Below are 21,734 nucleotides of genomic sequence, written 5' to 3'. Positions count from 1 at the left end.
AGAGCCCGACCGGGACCAGAACCGCCGCTTCGGACCAGAACCTCGCTTGGATACGCACACGCACACTCGCGGGAGAAATGTTAGCGTCGTGAAGAACCCTCTCGGAATGTTCCTCTAAACATCACAACACAAGAAGAAGAAGAAAGGTAAGAAATTCCCTTCCCTTCACCGATTGGCTGAGGAATGAATGACCGAGTGCTGACTGGCTGATTCTGGATCACATTCAAGAACGGCCGATTCACATTCGAAATACGATGCAAATACGATCACATGGCACCAATGAGGCTTTCGATTGCGGCCTCGATTAGGGTTTCGAGTCAGGCTCTGGGTTCTGAGACAAAGGGAAGGTTGTCCATTTGGGCTTTTAAACAAAAGGTTATGGTGTCAAACTAGGGTTTCAAATCAGGTTAAGAACGCTAAAACGGTGTTTTGAGCCTGGGTTAGGGTTTGAACAGGGATTGGGGTGTCATATAAGGCTTTCAAGTCAAGGTTAGGTTTTTAAGCAAATGTTAGAATGTCAAAATGGGTCAGTCTTTCAAATTGGTTTTAGGGTGTCAAATTAGGGCATCAAGTCAGCCGCGTGCGTGTGTGCGTGCGTGTGCAGACGTGTTACGTAACAGCCGTGTCATGAGGGCGAAGGAGTGAAAGTGGAAAGATGAGATGGAGAGATCGATGCTAGCTTTGCGCTACGCACACACACACACACACAATATGTTCATACAGTATGTGTATGCTCATATTTGTGTGCGTTCAGGTGTGTGGATTCTTTCGAATTTGTGTTCACGTTTGTGCATGTTTGTGTGTGTGTGTGTGTGTTGTGTTCACAGTGTGTGTGTAGTCATCTATTGTGTGTGTTTATATTTTTGTTTGCATTTTTGTGTCTGTTTTCGAACCCATACAGCATGTGTGTGCGTGTTCATGATTGCGTGCATTCATGTTTGTGTGTTTATATTTATGTGTGTGTACAGTGACTTGTGTTTAAAAAAAAGACCATGAATATTGTGTCAGCACTGTGGTCAATGTGTGTAGTCGTGTCTATTTGCGTGTGTGTGTGTGTGCGTGCGTGCGTGCATCACTCATCAGCTGCTTATACACGCTCACGCACACACAAATTGCACTTTTCCTGCCGGTGTAGTGGGCGTGGTCCATTTAGAGGACGAGCATGTGACCTCCAGAGACTGGAAGTCGAGTTGACACTCGGCGTCACCCAATTTTGATTCCGACATTTCCGAGTGGCGGTGAACGCAGCACTGCGCACTTTTTTGCTTCTTCTGCGGCTTTTGCCGCTTGTTCCTCGAGGGAATTGAACCGAAGCGAATCCACCTTCTCCCCGAAAAACCCACTCAGTCACTGACTCCTTCTTCTTCTCGTGGGCGTTTGAATCACCGAGCCGCCAACATGGCTCGCAGCGGTGAGTGAACGTGTTCGAACCCCATCGTTCACCTTGCATGTCGTTCAATTAAAAGAGTTTTCCCCCCAAAAAGTGCAGGAAGGAGTTGAAACGTCGCGCACTTTGTTTGAGGGGCTTCACAAACCACATTTATCTCAACGAAACGCCAAGCGTTTACATGTAGTCGAAAAATTAATGTAATATTTATATTGTTCGTGTTGTTGTTGTGTTATTAATATTTGCACGGAAATTATTAGTCGTCAGTGAACGCAACATTTCTAGTTCTCGTTATTAAGAATGTACTGTTGTGTTTGGATCGTATGCGATTAGTTAATTATTGTAAATGACTATGTAAAGAATATTGTTATGCATATTTCATTCATTAATATTCATATTTTGATTAAATGTGCAACTTTATGATCACTAGTTGCGTTCAAGGTTGTAGGAAACGTGTCCTGTATTAACTACATGTTGATCATTGACAGACATGGTTCAGCTTTTTATTTGACGGCCATCAAGAGACCTATTTTGACATTTTTACGTGATGCTTGCTGTGTGTGAAGCACTTGAAGGTTTATGGCTAACAATGTTTGTCAAGCGTGAAGGTGTTTGCCTTCACTGCTCACTGGACAATTCTTTAGGTACACCGTCCCATGAGAGCCACTAGAGATAGATACCACTTTTTCATCAATCATTTAGTGGTTGTCCTTTGTAATATTTTGACTCTACACGGCTAATAATTTAACAAATATCGTTAACCTTGTGGGAAGTTTTGCTGTCGTGCAACAATGTTTAGGGTGTACCCAATTCAGTGTCTGGTACTGGTGGTGTGTTCGCGTGTCTTGAGGAAAGTTGGTAAAAGGCTGGTGTGACAAGTGAAAGGTGTTGAACGGTCTGTGGGCTGACAAGTGGAATCAATGATTGACTGTGATAGACAATGGAGCTTGTTTGCATGTGGGATGACTCAGACAAAACATTCCCTGGAATTTTCTCGCTTGTCAAGGAAAGACAAAAAGTGCGTCTATGTCTATCTGTGTGCTTATGTGTGTGTTTGTGTGTGTGTTTGTGTGTGTGTGTCTTTCAATGAGATGTTCATGCTGATTTTTTTTTTTTTTTGTATTCTGCACTGCATTTGCTGGCACAAGATAGAAAACGCAGTTGAAAGATGACATCCGTCTTTTTCATCTCTCCATTTCCTGCCTTTTTGCCCAGCAATGAACCAATCAATGATTGAATGAATGAATAAATGAGCCTGAAAGAACTCCAAAGCTCTTATGAATGATGTTTTTTTTTTTTAAATAAAGAAAAGAGCCCCCATGGGTGTTGTTTTCTTTTTGCTGACATTGGCAGTTTCACTTCCTGGTGAAAATCAAAGAACTTTCCATTGAACTCTTGTGACCCCGTTGGCTGAGAGCTCACTGTTGACCCCAGCGCTAACTGCTAGCTAGCTAGCTGCTAATATCCGCAACTCTACTATATATATATTGATATTACATTTGTTTAGCCGCATCCATTGTTAGCAAGTTTACAAAAGCACTGTTAGTGGTACCAAGTTAGCATTTTAGCATTATTTAGACACTTTTGCACTAGTGACATTGTATTTATTTATTTTAAAGTGACTTTAATTCCCAATTAGGAACAGGAAAAATGAAAAATTTTTTGTACATTATTATTAGTAATATGTTGGAAACTTTTGAATCGAGGTTTGTGCTTAAGAGCCGCAAATATTTTGCCGAGGTGTGCTTGTAACATACACATTTTTATGGCAAATATAGTGGGTGACATACATTTTGTCAAAAGTAACATGTCACATACATGCTTGTCAAATTTAACATGACATACCTGTTTATTTGTCAAAGGCAACATACATTTTTTTACTTGTGAAATGTAATGTGACATACTGTATGTGTTATAATCATTTAAAAAAATAATCTGAGATTGTATTTTTAGTCCGTATCATCCAGTCCTACCTGCACGTGAACTTTAAACTGTAATAAACGCCGACACGCCCGTAAATGCACAGACTCAGTGCAAGGTGCACATTTGTTGCCATTGACACCCATACACTGACATACAGTGGATATAAAAAGTCTACACACCCCTGTTCAAATTCCAAGTTTTTGTGACGTCAGAAAATGACAGCAAAACTCTTTCCACCGTTAGTGTGACCGGCAGCTAACCTGTACAACACAATTGAATTTTTTTACCCAAAACTTTTGGAGAAGGAAAGGAAAAACAAACAACTAAAATAATGTGGTTGCACAAGTGTGCACACCCTCTTATAACCAGTGTTGCCACAGTGACCTTTGGAAAAAGTAACGTAGTTACTTTACTGATTACTTGCTTTAGAAAGTAACTTGTAACAACATGTCAGGAAGATAGTAGTGTAATGTTTGTTTCACGTACTGTAGTTTTGACTTTGAGCCAGAATCAGTGATTGACAGCTGATCAGTCCAGGATGCAACGTTCAGACAGTGATTGTGGGCGGGGCATGCTGTCGTGTGACACCACCAAGGCTCAACTTGACAGACTTCCTGAATGTAGCCGTCGTTCTGGCCATGTGACTTTTGGGATCGGTCGCAGATGTTTTTGCTCACGTTTTGATGCTGAGCGCACATTTTTCTTTGGCCAAAGTCACCAAAGATCCCAAAGAATGACTCATTGATCCTTTTGGAATGTCAGCCTGCAGGCTCCATTCATCATGTGGTGCACTGCTGCCTGGAAGTATTATGGGATTTTCCTTTTGAGGGTGGACATTTGCTTGCGAGAAATCTGCACAATTTTCACCTGAATGACTCATTTTATTTGGAATGATTTTTCATTATTATTGTTTTGTTCTTAACTGGCTCGGTGCCTTCTAGAGGTCTTTTAAAATTCAGCCCCTCAAACCAGTTTGACTTGAAATTTGGTAGACCCACAAAAACGTTTAAAGAAGCCTCCCTAAAGAATGCACCTTAAAAAGACACAGGAACTTAACTAACGGAACCTAATTGGCGCAGTTTTGCCCAGCAGAATTAAAAGAAATAAATTCTGCTCCTGAATCTAGTTTGACTTAGCCCTTTGAAATTTGGCCGACAAGTCTATCATGAGGTGACGCACAAAAAAGTTTTACAAAGCCATACCTGAAAATACAGAGGAAGTCAACCATTATGGTTTGAAGCAACTATTTCACGCTCAATTCATTCCGTTATGCCCAACTGGATTTAAAAAAAACAAAAAACAATTCACCCTCCCAAAACCAGTTTCACTTAGCAACATAAAATTTGGTAGGCATTTCTATCATAAGACCCACAAAAAAAGTCGTAAGAAATCATGTCTGAAAAGACACAGGAAGTCTTTGATGTTGGTTTGAAGCGGCCATTTTGCCTCAGTAGCAGCCTGCGGAATTTTCAGATGAATTCAGACTCTAAAGCCAATTTGCCCTTGCATCATGAAATTTGGTCGACAAGTCAATCATGAGTACACCCACAAAAAAGCCTCAAGAAGCCATGTTAAAAAAGACAGAGGAAGTCTGCTATTTTGCTGTGAAGCTGCCATTTTCTAAAATAATAATGTGTCTTGGCTCTTCCCAGCTTTTGCTTTCATTATTGTTCTTATTTGGCTCTTGCTTAATTGAAATTCCTTCACTCCTAGAAAACACTTGTCCTTATTGCCACGGCAACAAAAGGAGGTTTCCCTTGCACTGAAAAGTCACTCTCACACGTCACGTGACATGTGACGTGGCGCGTTAGGTGTTTGCTGCACAAATGAAAAAAACAACAACACTGAAGTGGAAGTGATGATAAAGTTTACAGGAAGCGCTTATGACTTATTTGTGCCAGTTGTCTGCTTCCTTTGACATCGGCGGCTTATCTGCACTGTCGTTAGTCAAAGACACACCCCACACACACACACACACACACACACACACACATGGACATTGGGCAGGTCAAGGCTGAGGATTGGGCTGCCGTCTGATTGGCTATCGTCTCCTCTTCCTGGTTTCCTGTTTGTGCGACATTGGAAGGTGACAACCTCTTGGCCTCCTAATACGGAGGCTCGCTGTTGGAGTTGAACAAAAGCGTCCAAAAGTCAAGTTCTTCTGACTTTTTAATGCATCCGCTTATCATAGACATGATCACCCAATTCCTTGTCCATTGGTGAAAGTAGTGTCAGTGGCGAATTTCTTTTCAAACTTTTCAAGGGGGCTGTACTGAAGGAATTTTCCTAAAATGGTTACTTTAAACCAAAATGGTCGACTTCCAGTTCAATTTTGGGCATGGGTGTTTCCCCTTCTTATGATAGACATGTCCGTCTAACTTCATGTTGATCTGTGAATCTGGTGTGGAAGGCTAATTTGCTAAATTCAGGTGAATGGCCAAATTGACTCGAAAACAGCTCCTTCAAACTAAAATGCTCCTTTTACTTCCTGTTCAATGTCAGGCCTCGGTCAGATGAGACTTTTTGGGGTGTCGTGAAATGATTGACATGTCCACCCCAATTTGATGCTGATTGAGAAAATTCGCGTGGAGTCTCTTTTTTTTTGTTTTTCTTTTCAGCAGATGCAACTGAATGAATTTGGCCAAAATGGCCAAAATTCCTGTTCAATTTTGGACTTGGGTCCTTGAGACTTTTTGGCGCGTACTGTTAAGATCGACATGTCCACCCAATTTGGTGTCAATTTGGGACACTGAGGTTGGCGGCTTGTTTTTCATATTCACATGAACGGCCAATTTTTTTTTTTTAAAACAGCCCCTTCAAACCAAAATGGCTGACTTCCTGTTCAACCCATGAGACATTTTGGTGTCACGTTATGATAGACATGGCCACCAAATTTGGTGGTGATTTATAAAACTGTTTTTGGGGGCAACTTTTTTCGAACGTCCCACGGGGACGCTATCGAATGAGTCGATTAGTCGCACCGTGGCCCACTGAAATAAAATGTTCACCAAGATACGCGTGCTTGCCAAAACTGTTGCGTTTCGATGAATGTTGAGGATCCTCAAAGAGGCAAATAAAGACACTACCCTCACCAGGCCCGTACGTCGGCCGCCCCTGGCCGTTTGCCACCGGCGCGTACCCGGAGCGTCTCAGTGGCGCCCCCTTCCTCCGCCCCGCCGTCTGTTGATGTCCTTCACACTATCGCTGTCCTTTCCGCTTCATTGTTTGTGTCGGCACGCTTCCGCGATGCCCTGCGACCCTCTTGAAGAAAACAGCGCGGCGGCTCGGCGTGCGTTTCCTGGCCTGCCGCCGGGGCTGCTGGGTATTTATGGAAGCCACGCCGCGGAATCGTTTCCCGCTCTACGTTGACACGTCTGTGTGTGCGCGTGTGTTTGTGTGCGCGCGTGCGTGTCTATTTCTGGCAGCGGCAGTGTGTCCTGCGCTGGTGAGACTGGAAACTGACTACATGACAACAACATCCGCACGCACACATGCCCGGACACACACGCATGCATGTGCATAATAGACACACACACACACGGAGACATTGCCTCTCACACACGTACTGTACGGACTACAGACACACATTCCGGCATTCCGTCAGACCGACGGACGGTCGGTCAATCCGTCACTGATGGACGCTCGTTTTGCTGACGATTGACGAATGATGGGACGCCTTTTAAAAATGACGGACAAACAATAACGGGAGTGGCTTTTCATCCGTCATCGTGATCGTCACGAACCGCGTCTGTCGGCGCCTGTTTTTTTGGGGACGGACTGACGGACCAACGGACTTCTGACCGACTAACTGATGGACTTAACTGACGGACTGACGAAGACGGACGGGTACCCTGAGTAAAATGCCCACCTGTGTACATAACACACAACATACACACACTGGTGATGCCTTCATGCAAACACTCGTTCCACTGGGTCCCTAAAATTTCAACAGCACGCTCAGTCGTGCCCAAGGGACATGTTCGTGTCATATCATTTATGCAATCACACCTCCCGCCAGTTCATGATGATAACCTCCACAAGAGGAACAAAAACAACATGCACATGCAGAGTTGTATCGTAAAATGTACGCCCTAACCTGCCGCGCGCATCCATGTCGCAGGTTCCACCCCGCCGCCAGCTCCATCATGCCCATCCTCAAGAACCTTCCGGTGCGCCTGAAAGGCGGCGGCCCAACTTTGGACAACGCCCTGTTCATTCGCAGAATGAGCCTCAACATCAACCCCCGACACCACAACCCCTTCGACCATGACGACGAGGACGACGGCCGAGGCGACCCGTCCTGGTCCCCGGCCGGATCCTTCCTGGACGGCAACGTTCCCGGAGACCGCAACCCCTTTGAGGACGAGGAGGACGAGAACGAGGCCAACGAGGGCAAGAAGGCCAAAGGGGGCGGGCGAGGCTCGGGGAAGGGATCCTTCATCAAGTCACCCCTAAAGAGTTTGGGGAAGCTGGGGAAGAATTTGAGGTTGTCGGGGCGAGCGAAGGACGGCACGCCGTCGCCGCAGGGGACGCCGTCACCGGCGGACAAGAAGAAGAGAGGTCGGAGGAGCTCAGAAGGAAGTCTACTGAGGTAAACACACACTCGCGGGAAAAGACTCCGAGTTCGCGACACGTGGTCCTAGCAACGCGTGGCCCTAGCAACACGTGGTCCTAACTTGACCGCAGAATCGCAAGTTTCAGATTTTCACAGGCACAGAGACAGGAACAAGTCTCAGGAGCCCGGCACATGGGACAGTCACAGTAACGGCATACTCTTTGACTCCTGTGCAGGTTTGCAGGCAAATATCGCGACACCCTGAGCTTCCGCAAAGAGTCTTTAGCCAACGGCGAGGTGAATTGTTCTGAGAGTGAGTGCGACTCATCCAGCCGCCGCCTGTCCTTCATGAAGATGGTCGGCCTAGGCAAGACCAAGCGGGAGCCTGGGGCCGACCCCTCCTTGCAGGGTCCCGAGGACCAGCCGGTGCGCAAGGAGCACGAGGTTGAAGTCAAGCCCAGGGAGCCGCTGTCAGGTAACACGTGGAAGATGGCTCTTACCACTGGGGAAGGTCGACATGTTCTGCTAGCTTTTGATCCTACCGGCTCTGTTTTTTTTTTGTGTTTTTTTTTCTTGCTGCCGCTGAGAATGTTCTAGACGCTCTCCTAGTGTTCGTCCTTACTGGCATTCTTCGAGATGTTCTACGTTTTTACTGGGAACGCTCTAGTTGTTCTTCTAGTGTTTGTTCCTGGTGAGAATGTTCTCGGTGTTGTACCACCGTTTGTATTTACTAGGAATGTTCTTGATATTCTCCTAACGTTTGTTCTTACTGGCATTCTCCTCGATGTTCTCCTGTGTTTGTTGCCACTGGAAATGTTCTACCTGTCCTACTTGTACTGTTCTTTCTGGGGAGGTTCTACTGGGAGTTTGTTCCTACTGGGATTGTTATAGAGATTGCCCTAAGGTTTGTTGCTACTGGGAATGTTTTAGATGTTCTCCCAGTATTTGTTCTGACCGGTCATGGTCTAAATGTTCTTCCAGGGTTTGTTGCTACTGGGGATGCTCTCGTGTTCTGCTAGCATTTGTTCCTTCTGCGAATGTTGTAGATGTTCTACTAGTGGTTGTTCTGACTGTCAGTGTTCTACATTTTCCTCTTTTTTTCCAGCCTAACTCGAATGTTCTTCTCGTGTTTGTGCCAACTGGGAACGTTGGACAGTATGTTCATTCAAGTGAGGGCTTGTTGTCATCAGATCCGCTGACGCGTGCGGATGTGTGATTTCCAAACACGATCCTGTTTGCACCTTCATCAGGGTTGTGTACCGTTGACACACGGGCGGTATCAGGAACGCGCCCACGCCCACTTTCTACCCTTTCACGCCGTCCCCGCACTGAAAGCCGCCTGGCTGAACGTGTCCTTCGGAGGACCTTTGGAAGCCGACAAGAACCAACAAGCTTTGCTTGCGCTTGTTGGGGGTCATGCGTGTTAGCGTGAAGAAGGCAACGAAGAAAAGATGAAGAGATGAAGTTCTCTGCAGGCTTCCGATGGCCACGCTAAGATAACGAGGCGAAAAAAGGCACGGCAGCACAAACTCAACTCGACTCAAGGTGTCACACATTGGGACACTCAGCTGATTCTAATGGTCATGGTTAACCCTAAAATTTAAGCCAAATTAGCAGCTCAAACTCAACTCGCCCACTGGAACTCAAACTGAACACAATCCAAGGTTTCACTTACTCAAACACGCAGCAAATGCTAATGTTAATCCTAATGCTAATCGTTCTCTGTTTCATGTTGCCTAATCACAACATGACTCCCAAATTCCTTTTAAACGGCCGGTGAAATCTGAAAAGTCAAAAGTCATTCGACAGGGGAAAGGTTAAAACTCGGTTAAGCGTTTCCATGGAGTCGTGGCGGTGTTCTATCTGGTTGTCGGTTGCGGATGAGACGCTCACATTCCGTTTGTTGGGGCACGTCAATGATTAGCGTGTCCTTCGCTACTTTGGCGCAAGTCGCCACCGTCATAAAAGTGTGACTTCCCGTTAATCGCTCCTAACACGCCTCAGAGGACAGAAAGGCGGCACCGTCCAAAGTCCGCCCCGGCAAGACAAAGGACGTCTGCGGCCTTGCGGTGAGGCCACAAAACTACAAAATGATTCATACAGTATAGCGTTTTGACCGTTTGTTCCATTGTGCACATATTTTTTCTAACCATGATGATCATGGGCGGAGCGAGGGCGTTACATCTCGGCGAGTGGCTTCTACTTGCGGAAGCATAGCCCAGAGTGTGTGAAAAAGCGAGCGACGCCCCCCGACCGCGTTGACAACGTCACGCAGCAATCGAGTATGTGCTGCTAATTAGAAGCGGACTCTGTTAGCTAATGCTAGCGATTATGTTAATTAGCCGAATTGTAACATCACAAATCCACACTTTTATGTTTTTGACAACTTTCCCTTTTAGTCTACTGGAATTCCTATCACACTTTTACTACAGGACATTCCCCAGCCAAGCTTCTTGCTTACCCGTTACTTCAAAATAAAATGCGAGGCAATTGAAACTTGGCTCATTTGTCAACATGCAGATCACGTAATAAATTGTATACATTAAAATTAAAAAAAAAAGATCAAAATTCTAACCACTCACTTTTTAGAAATAATTTTACTTGTGATGGTTAAATATAGAAAAAAAGACTTTTCATACTTAAATAAGTCAATATTACTTTAAGTCTTTTACTTAAAGTGGAAGTCAACCCAAACATATTTTCTTCAAGAATATGTTTTATGCAAGAACAAGGCAATATGATTAATATGAAATATGAGTTAAGCAGCAAAATCCAGCCGTTTTTGTCCATCTCTGGGGGCGGCCATTTTGTCACTTCTGTTGACTGAAAATGACATCACAAGTGCTCACAACGACCAATCACGGCCGACCTGTTTTCTAAAGCTGAGCCGTGATTGGTCGTGAGCAGTTGTGATGTCATTTTCAGTCAACAGAAGTGACAAAATGGCCGCCCCCTTGAGATGGCTACAACGGGATGGCTAAATATTCATCAGAATGCCGTGTTTGAACTGGTGGGCCGGCTGGGAACATATTCTTGAAAAAAATACGTTTGGCTTGATTTCCCCCTTTAAGCAGTTTCCCGCAAGATGACTTTCCTTTCTTCCAAGGTGAACACCTGCTCGGATATTTGTGGTTTTCGTCAAGTAGCGCTTTCAGGTGCTTCATCCAAGGCTGGACGATTTCCACTCGCGCACACCAGGATGTGCTGGCGTTTTGCTAGAGCGCCACCGGTGGCCGCCCAAGGAAATGCTGACTCAGCTGTCAGTAAATTCAATTCAGTGTGTGGCGGCTACGCTGTGAGGAAGCAGGTGAAGGTGGGCGGGGCGTCGCCCAGCCAGATGGAAGACATTTCCTGCAGCCGAACAATACGAGCACTGTTCATGCGCCGCCCTGACACGTGTGCGTGAAGGTGCGTGCGCGCGCGCGTGCGGAGCGAAGGTGCTGTCCCCTGGCAGTGGCTTGGCCCTGTCAGCGCGGACCTCCACTGTTCTCATGACAGTCAATGTAGACTACTCAGCAAAAGTTTGGGATACAGCCACCCCTCGCCGTATGGCAGTTCACTATTTGCGGTCCCGCAATTTACAAACCAAAATAAAGGCGTGACAAGGACAAGACTCGCCGCACTCAAGCGGCTAACGGTTAGCCGCTTGACGGCCTTGTAGTTTCAGGGAGACTGGAAGAGTCACAGAAAGGCATAGGAGTCCACGTCCTTGGACATTTTCACGGCTCCATGGCCTCTTGTCAACGTCGGACTCCTTCGAGAAGAATGTGGCCTAAAAAAAAAAGGAGCGGGAAGTGGACGCCGGTGGAAACATTCCACGTTCCAAACATTGAAACGTGGAAGCGCAAACCTGCCATGTTGAGCCCACATTGTTCCGTTCTGCGCATGCTCTTCCTGTGTGTGTGTGTGTGCGTGCGTGCGTGCGTGCGTGCCATCCTGTCTTCCTCTGTGGACGCTGAGGCTGACAAACGGCACATCTGCACATCCTCACGCACAAACACACGTTTGGGTCCGACAAGAACATCGCCTCCTTGCATCCTTGTCTCCTCATGTACTTGTCGTTTTGTGTCCCTGTCCCCATTTCAACTCATGTCCTTTACATTGCATCCTTGTCCACATGCGTCCTTGTGTCCTCAACTCCTCGCGTCCATACCTCCTTCTATCCTTGCGTCCTTGTGCCCTCAGCTCCTTGTCTCCTTCTTTCCTCATCGCATTATGCGCTTGTGTCCTTGTCACCTTGTGTCTAATCTCCTGCTTCTGCCCTTCTTCATCCCCTAGCCTCCTCGTTTCCTCAGTCCCTTGTCTCTTTGTGACCTTGTCTCCTCGCTTGCTCAGCTCCTTGCGTCCTTATCGCTTTGTTGTTGTCCCCGAGTAAACACGTCCCCTCGTATCCATACCTCCTTGCATTCTTGTGTCCTCAGCTCTTTGTCTACTTCTTTCCTCATCGCATGATGTCCATGTGTCCTCATGTCCTTGCCCTTCTTCATCTCCTAGCCTCCTCGTTTCCTCAGTTCCTTGTCTCCTTGTGCCCTCATCTCCTCGTGTCCTCATCGCTTTGCCGTTGTCCCCTTGTAAACGTGTCCTTAACTCCTTGTATCCATAGCTCCTTGTATCCTGGCGACCTTGTCTCCGTCTGTCCTCATCTCATGATGTCCTCGTCGCCTCGTGTCTGATCTCCTTGTATCCTCAACTGCGTGTGTCCCTGTGTCTTCATCTCCTCGTGTCCTCATCGCTTTGTCGTTGCCCCTAACGTGTGTCCTCATGTCCTTGTCACCTTGTCTCCTCATATGCTTACGCCCTTGTGCCTTTATGTCCTCGCCTCCGCGTTTCCTCGGATCCTTGTCTCCCTGCGACCTGATCTCGCCGCGTGCTCATCTCCTCCTCCTCCTCCTCCTCCTCCTCCTCCAGTGCTGGAGATCCTCCAGCTGGTGAAGAAGCGCGACCTCCTCCTGGCCGACACTCACATCCTGGAGCTGGAGCAAGAGTGCAACGGGCCCGAGGGCGGCCCGTCCCCGGAGGAGGCGGGCGCGAAGGACGGCGGGCGGCGCAAGGCCAAAGACGTGGAGCTGCTGTACGAGGAGCTGCAGAAGGAGCTGTGGGCGGTGGTCCGGGAGTCCCTGCGCTCGCCCACCGCCGGGCCCAACCTGGGCCTGGTGGTTCAGGTGAGGACGGCAAAGCCAGCAAAGCCAAAGGACGGCCCAGCACGCTCGGACGGCTCCGCTTATGGCTCGGCTGGTCTCTGCGGCCTCGGGCGCAGGTGCTGCAGCAGGAGGAGCTGGTGGACGCCGACGGGTCGTCGGCGGGCGGGCCCAGACCGCGGCAGCTCAAGCGGCGCTGGAGGGAGGCGGTGGAGGACGCCGCCGACGGATCGCTGCCTCAGAAGGCCGAGTTGACGGCCGGCGAGCTGGCCGGCTACCTGGACCGCGTCCGGGCGCGCGTGCTGGACGACTTGGACGCCGCCAAGAGGAACGTGGTCAACATCTACCCCGAGGAGTACCAGGCCCTGCAGGTGGGAAGGCGCGATTGCTGGGGCAAATAGCAACAGTTTGTTGCGCCTTCATAACGGGCTGTCTGAGTAGTCCGGAGCAAAGCGAGGTGAACTCTTTTGTGTTTGAAAAGACAGACGGTCGATGAAGGGGGGGGGGGAAAAAGCCTACTAGAAGCGCTGAACTTTATGTGGGGTTGATGAGCGGCACTTGAAATGGTGGCACGAGTGCGACGGTTTTCATTGCATTTGAATGTGGTCGCTTCCCCAATTGAAAGCAGGTGTGCACACTTGTGCAACCTTGTTATTTCAGTGGTTTGTTTACTTCCCTGGTCCGCTGATAGTGTAGTGGTACACACGCCTGAGTTGTGTGCGGGCAGCGTGGGATCGATTCCCGCTCAGTGACAGTGTCTATGTGTGCCCTGCGACTGGCTGGCGACCAGTTCGGGGTGTAGTCTGCCTTCGCCCATTGACAGCTGGGATAGGCTCCAGCAATTCCCCGCGACCCTATATAGGATAAGCGGTTTGGGACATGACATGACATGACATGTTTACTTCCCCTCTCGAGTTTTTTTTTCCTTTCGAAAATTTCAGTCGCACAGTTTTAAGGTGACGTTCATTTTTTTTTGTTTTTTTTTTCACGTGAACAGGGGTGTGCAGACTTTCTGCTGTGATTCATTTAATAACAACTGAGCAATTATTTCATAAAATGATTCATTCATTCACAATCAATACACGTCAGAAGTGTTTCTTTGAATAACAAAATCATTCATTCTCATTTTTCAATGTTACTGTTGAGAATGAATTCATTTCTGATCATTTAAGCAATCATTCCATGAAATACATTCACATTTCTTTGTTTACTTTTTTATTGACAGTGTTTATTATTGTTCTTATTCTTACAGTAGTGCGCCGAAAAAATATCAATGAGATTGTTTTTTGATTCGTGACCTTGCAGGTGTACATGCAAAGTTACCACCAGGCGGTTGCCAGGCGACTGCAGGCCATCACCGAGCAACAGCTGCAGATCACCGACATTTACTCGCTGCTGGACTGGCTGCACAACATATACAACAGGTACGCACACACGGATCGCGCCGGAGTGTGTGTCTACGCATTCATGTTTGTGTGTGCGCGTTAGGGATGTTTTGGCGAAAGTCTGCGTGTCGGATCCTTTGCGAGGCTCTCAGCTGGGACCGCTGCTTCCTTGCGATGTCGTGGACAGGCTGGAACAAGACTGCCTCAACTCTGTCAGGGTGAGATGCAACGTGACAAGCTGACTTTGATTGACAGCGTCACCGGACGTGGACTTTTTAAGGCCATTTTGGGGTCAAAGTCATGTCCAATGCAAAAATATAGCTTTGGTGCCACCTTGTGGCCAAGACACTATGTGGAGGCAAAAGGGTGAGCTTCATTTAGTCAAACCATCATCTTGTCTAATAAAAAAAAAAAAAAATCAAAGTACTAGTAATACAAAGCGCTACTTATGTTTAAATGAAGCTCCTCAACTCACTTTGACATATTTTCTTGGCCACAAGATGGCAACAAAGAAAGACTTTTGTCGAAATGAAGTTCCTCAACTCACCTCGTCGTAGTTCCTTGGCACCAAGATGGCGCCGATACACAGTACTTGTGTATAAATAAAGCTTCTCGGTTTTCTTCGACACCAAAATGGCACAAGATGGCTGCGAAGCAACGCTCTCTCCGAAATGAAGCTCCTCGAATCATTCAGCGCAGTTCCTCGGCACCGAGATGCCAAATGATGTCGGCAAAGAAACACTTTTGTCTAAATCAAGCTCCTCAGCTCACTTCAACATAATTCCCTGACACTAAGATGCCACAAGATATTGCCAAAGCACTACTTTTGTCTAAATCAAGCTTCGGAACTCACTTCAACACAAGATGCAACAAGATGGCGGCAAAACACTGCAGTTGTCCAAGTGAAACTCAACTCAACTCACTACAACATAGTTCCTTGGCACCAAGATGCCAAAAGATGATACGAAAGCACTTATTAAAGCGGAAGTCAACCCAAATCTATTTTTTTTTTCAAGATTTTGCTCAAAGCAGGCCCACTAGTTGAAACGGGGCATTCTGATCAATATTGCCTTTGTGGAATAAGTGTTAATCCACTCGTTTTTAGCCATATCTCGGGGGGCGGCCATTTTGTCACTTGCTGTCGACTGAAAATGACATCACAACTGCTCGGGTAACAACCAATCGAGGCGGGACCTGTTTTCTGAAGCTGAGCCGTGATTGGCCGTTACCTGAGCGCTGAGCAGTTGTGATGTCATTTTCAGTCGACAGGAGACAAAATGGCTAAAAAACGAGTGCATTAACACTTATTCCACAAACGCAATATTTATCCGAATGCCCTGTTTCAACTAGTGGGCTTGCATAGAACATATTCTTTGCGTTGACTTCCCCTTTAAGCACTCATTTTGTCTAAATGAAGCTCCTCAACTCACGTTATCATAACTGACTGACACTACGATGCCGCAAGATATCGCCAAAGCGCTACTTTTCTCGAAATGAAACTCCTCAACTGCCTCCTGGCACCAAGATGTCACAAGATGGCAGCAAAGCAACACTCCTGATCTTGACTGATGGCCGTTGGAGGGACTTGCGTCTGCGTTTGATTGACTCTGCCCGCGGAGCGTTGTTGATGGAAAAGGGTCAAATGCTGACTTGATGAAAAGCCAGAATAAATCTTGTTTGGCAGCTGTCTGCAAGGCGCGTTTGTTTTGACTTGTGCCTCGTCCCTGAGCCTGCAGGCCAAAGTGACCACCGAGTTGAGTCAAGTGCTGGACGAAGAGGAGAGGAGGTGGATGGAGACGCTGCACGTGGAGGAGTACCACATCCCTCTGGCCAAAACCATCATACAGGTGACGCCCCCGCCCACCCGCTTGGTTGTCGCGGCAACACTGCCGCACGCGCGCACTGTTTAGTCTCCTGAGCAATTGAAGGCTTGTTATGTAAAGGTGCATTCCGCTCGGTTTTGTTCTCCGATTATCGTCTGTCTTTGTCCTTCGGCCGATGCCAAAGTCAACATGCGCGGCTTCCTCTGCTTACGCACAAACACAAACGCACACTTGAACATCACCGCTGCGGGAGCAAACTCCGCCTCTCGCTGGCCACACAAAGGACAGAACCAAGAAGCGTGGAAGAGCATTTTGATATTTCTTTGCATTTTTTGTAGCAATTACAATATATTCAAGTTTCAGATTAACATTGCGTTTGCGGAATGTGTCTTAAGCAGCAAAATCCAGCCGTTTTTAGCCGTCTCATGGGTCGGCCATTTTGTCACTTGCTGTCCACTGAGAATGACTTCACAGTTGCTCAGGTAACAACCAATCACGGCTCAGCTTGTCAGCAAACTCAGAAAACAGGTGAGCCGTGATTGGTCGTTACCTGAGCCCGCCAGCCGCTTTGATGTCATTTTCAGTCGACAGCAAGTGACAAAATGGCCGCCCCCTGAGATGGAGAAAAATGGCGGGATTTTGCTGCTTAACTTATTTTCCACAAACAAAACATCCAACAGAATGCCGCGTTTAGACTAGTGGGCCTGCACAGAAGATATTATTGTTAGGGAAATTTGGCGGTTGACTTTCCCTTTAAATATTTTTTTATTTTGTAAATGTATATAATTTTTTAACATTACTTTTTTTTACAGTAAATGAATTTTTTTAATATGTATGGTAAATGTTTTCATAAATCAGATTTTTTTCCCATATATACATACAGTGAATATTTATTTTCTTATCTGAATATGATGTCATCTACAGTTAGGTTTTCCATATTCAATGAATATGATTTTTTTTGTACAGTGAATATTTTGATGTCATATATGTACTGTACTCTATAGTCACATGAAAAAAATACATATTTTTACAGTAAATATTTACTCCCCAAAATAGCATAAATGTCTATTTTTCATGTGTTCACGGTTCAGGACATATAATAAAATAATTTTCATATATAGTAAAAAAAATATTCTCCATATATACAATACATATAAATATGTTATCCCAACACTATACCATTTTTCTTTCTTTTTTTTAAACTTTTTTTAAAAACTTTTTTTTACAGAGGCTGCAAGTTGATCTGGAACGTTCCGCCTCCATCAACCGAAGTTTGGGCTCTCGAGTGGCTCAGTGCAGCCTCAACGGCCTGGCTGACTTCCTGTACAGGTACACGCACGCACGTGCGCACACACTCAACCAAACACCACATGCGAAGTGTCTCTCACGCACACACTCTTTTGTGTAATTGATGTTGCGCTCTCTCAGTTTCCAGCGTAAAGTGGAGATGTTTCACGAGGGAATGCAAATTGGAATGTTTGGGGAGCACGAGGACGGCTACGTGTCCAAAACGGTGGCGCTGGTCAACTGCTGCCCGCCCTTCAGGTTTGCACTTTTGACCTCCTCTCACACCATACACACACACACACATCCTTCATTCATAAAGGGCTGAATTATCAGAAAAATAAGACGTGTGCCCGTCAAATGTCATCAAAACAAGCTGACAAGCGGGGTTCTTGATATCATGCATTTGACAGCACAAGTTTATGGCAAGATGTCCCCATATTCCATGTTGACCTGTATGTGTGTGTGTGTGTGTGTGCGAGCAGAGGTTTCGTTCAGCGTTGCGTTCCGTGCGAGACAATGACAACGGCCAGCGATGATTCGCTGCGGCGTGCCAACAAAGCGCTCGACCACATCGTCAATCAGGGGGTGCGAGTCCTCTCCGAGCGCCTCTTCCTCCACATCAGGGTAACACGCACGCACGCACGCACGCACACATTTGACCCAAGTGTCTTTCTTGGGCCAATTTCACAAAGAGCATGTTAAAGGATCCAGAGTTGTCCGAAATATGTATTTAAATGCTTATTGTGTGTGCGTGCGTGCGTGCGTGCGTGCGTTTTGTGCGTCAGCCGTTCTTCGATCGCTTGGTGAAGCGAAAGTGGCTGAGCAATACGGAGGCGTACGAACAAATCGAAGCGGCCGTCAAGGAACACTTTAAAAAATATCATCGGATGGATGACCCTCCCTACCAGGTACACACGCACGCGCGCACACACGCGCACACGCAGACTTTTTGAGAGTAGTGTGACTGATTGTTGCGTTTAGCTGCTGGTGGCCGAGGTTCACCGGCGTGTCCTGATGGAGTACCTTCGCTCTGTAATGCGAGGGCGAATCATCTGCACGTCGCTGAAGATGAGGAAGAGGATGGCCGGGCGGCTCCGAGATGAAGGACGGCAGATCAAAGTGCTCTTCAAGGACCTGGTCAGTGCTTCGGGATGTCGTATTGCTCGCTGATGCAACTGGGGCCATCATCCCCGATCCAGCAGCAAACAGTTTTCCACGGCGCTCACGCTACTCACTGAGCGCGCCGGCTCCGAATCCACGCGTTTGCTACTTGTCTTCTCTTCCGGGTTGTCCTCCAACAGCGTCCGCAGCGCCACACGCGCCCGTAGCAACGCGGTGCACCCCGCCTGTCATTTGTCGCGCAAAACGTCAGTCACATGCTAATCGGTCCCGTGAAAAGCAATTAAAGCCGGGCATTTTCATGGATTTGTAAAACTCCTCGGGCATGGTGAAAAAAAAGTGGACGTGTCCACGCAAAAGAGGACATTTGGTCACTGTGCTGTATATACGTGAATAAAAGCTAGCTGACTGTATTTACAGTAGTTTGTGTTGTGAACTGTATGCCAGGTGGATCAAATTAGCGCACAGTCTGTATGAAAAAGCTCAAACTAGCTAACTGATGGTAGCCCAAACAAACTCAATCTAAATTGGGAAAAGTTAGGTAACTTTAGCAATACATTGGGTATGACTAACTAGCTGTATTGTCATTCATATTAGTTAACTGTTTAGCCTGTATATCATAGACACAGAATGTATCTCAAGCATGCTTGTCCAAACTAGCTAAGCTCACGCTAGCTATATGAGCTAATCGCTAGTTAAAACCGTTCTTTCTCCCCACGTTAACATCACAGCTAGCTGCATTTAGCTGTATGAAGTCATCAGTGATGTACACTATTCCCGCCATCAATAAATGAATGACGCTTCCTTTTGTGCGTGTGTCAGGAGTCTCCGTCAAGCTGGTTGGATGGAGCTCTATCTCACATCTCGGAGCTCATCCAACTAGAGGACGTTCCCTCTATCCAGATGGAGGTTGGAGTTCTGGTCCGAGAGTTTCCGGACGTCAGGTCCGTCAACATGTGGCCTGCCGTTGACTAGTCCATTATTTGTCTGTGTGTGCGCTGACATTGTCAGCCGCTGTGAACGCATGATTTTCCCCTTTGCAGGAAGAAGCACGTGTCGGCCATTCTGAACATCCGCGGCATGACGCGGCAACGCGAGCGCCAGGAAATCCTCAACATCGTCAAGGACATCGAGAGTGGGGCGGGGGCAAGCGACGGCGGCGCGGGCCCAGCGGGCGGCGCCGCAGGTGGCGGAGGTCCGGCCCGTATTACCCGGGACCGCGCCCTCTTCTCTGAGGTCCCCGTGACTTCCGAGGTTCACTGCCTGAACGTGGGCCTAAGCCGCGTGGCCCTCACCGCCTCCTCCTGCTTCGCCGTGCTGCGACCGCGCGGACGCAAGGCTCGGACGCCCAAGCACGACAACCCCGATGACGTCCTCTGAGGAGGATCGGCGAGATTGCGTGCGGTTTTCAAACCAAGACTTCAAAGCATTCTAATGGTTTGGATGCATTTTCACCACTGTTGAAGTCAAATGTTTCCTCAAGGCCTCCACAATTTCTGTCCCTTCTCTTTCCACTCAGGCCACCTTGATGCTAAACTAAGCTAAGCTAAGCTAAACCTTTCAAAAGGTTTTTAAGACATGCTGGGCCCTCTTCAACAGAGTTAGTGCACACTCCAAAAAGCAAATGCATATAGTTGGATGGATAGATGGATGGATGGATGAACTACATCAAAGAAAGATTAACAGCTAGATGGACGCATCAATGGGTGGATGATGGATGGGTGATGATCGCACCAAAGAAAGAATGTGTGTGTGTGTGTGTGTGTGTGTGTGTGTGGATGGATAGAGACATCTAAGAAAGATGGATGGATGATGGATGGATGTTGACAAGATCAATGAATGGATTGAGACATCTAGGATGGATGGATGGATGGATGGATGGACATCTGAGGAAGGTCAATGGACGATGGATAAATGGACCGCATCAAAGAGAGCAATATGCCGATGGACGGGTGGAAAGTGATCTAAGATTAATGGATGGATGGATGAAATGAAAAAGATAGATGATGGCAACATAGGATAGATGGATGGATGCACCGAAGAAAGACAGATGGGATAGATGGATGACGAAGACATCTAGTCAAGATCAATGGTTGATGGACCACATCAAAGAAAGAGAAATGGATGGATGGATGGATCACCTCAAAAGTCAGTAGATGGATGAATAGAGGCATAGACGACATCAAAGATAGCGCGATGTGTTGATGGGTGGATGAGTGGACACAAAAGAAATTGCAATATATGGATGGATGGACCAACCACATAATGATCATTTGATACTGTGGATGGATGAAGGGTTGATGTGTGGGTGTGTCTGGGGGGGGGGGGGGGGTCGATACAGATGGCTGGAACACATAAAAGATGGATGACTTGGATGGACGAACCGCATCAAAGAAAGAAAGCTGCTAGCTAAAATTATGCAAATTGATGTTAATGGTAAGGAACATTTGTGGCAAACTACTTCTTGATGCTTCCTGACGTCTTCGTGACAATTTGTTTATTTGATGGGAGTTTGGGTGCATTCATCTTTTTAGCAACATTCCCAACTTGCCTGAGAGCACTTTAGCCAGCAGCACCCCCGTCTTTCTTTTTCGTTTTTCTTCTCACTTATATTGTTGCACATGAAAAAAAAAACAACACATAGAAATATGAATCATGGTACTAGATGACGTCATACTGATTGTATTAAAAACAAGGACGGAAGGAAATGTGGAACAAACAGATAAAAATGGTGTTTGGGTGGTTAATTATTATCATTGATTGAGATGTAGTACAAAGTAAACACGTGAATAAAGAAAATAATTAACTGACACTCTAATGATGACCTTTTAATGTACATGCAGAATTGTTTTTAAGGATTTCAAAATCAGAGCAGACTTTAACTCACACCTAATTTATTAGTGGCAAACGACACTGATTCTCATCGATGGAAATTTTTGATGTTGATGAATGTTCTGCTAAAAATCAAGAATTACTCAATGGATATCTGCCCACCTTGAGGCACGTTTTTTCAGGATAAAACGCAAATGAAAGTTTACTGACTCCTCTTCTGTCAACTTTGTATATGACGTGGATTTCTGTAAATTGATTAACGACAATAAAAGCAGATTCTGTCTA

General features: G+C 46.6%; 1 protein-coding gene across 1 annotated transcript; it reads left to right on the top strand.

Annotated features, from left to right (window-relative positions):
- The first annotated feature begins 1,182 nt into the window (after positions 1-1,182).
- Positions 1,183-21,734, top strand: LOC147144307 (exocyst complex component 3-like protein 2). Its single transcript, XM_086035636.1, has 15 exons — positions 1,183-1,411; positions 7,431-7,901; positions 8,102-8,340; positions 12,774-13,027; positions 13,123-13,374; positions 14,309-14,427; positions 14,492-14,606; positions 16,125-16,235; positions 17,440-17,540; positions 17,640-17,756; positions 17,981-18,122; positions 18,284-18,406; positions 18,480-18,635; positions 19,440-19,561; positions 19,661-21,734. Exons 2-15 carry the CDS (start codon positions 7,456-7,458, stop codon positions 19,995-19,997), a joined length of 2,634 nt encoding a protein of 877 aa, XP_085891762.1. The 5' UTR covers positions 1,183-1,411; positions 7,431-7,455; the 3' UTR covers positions 19,998-21,734.

Source organism: Filicampus tigris, chromosome 7 (assembly GCF_054856515.1).
Source record: "Filicampus tigris isolate MCC_2025a chromosome 7, RoL_Ftig_1.0, whole genome shotgun sequence".
In the NCBI taxonomy this organism is placed as follows: Eukaryota; Metazoa; Chordata; class Actinopteri; order Syngnathiformes; family Syngnathidae; genus Filicampus; species Filicampus tigris.
The sequence above is the reverse complement of the archived record's forward strand: the minus strand, read 5'-3'. Positions and strand labels throughout refer to the sequence as shown.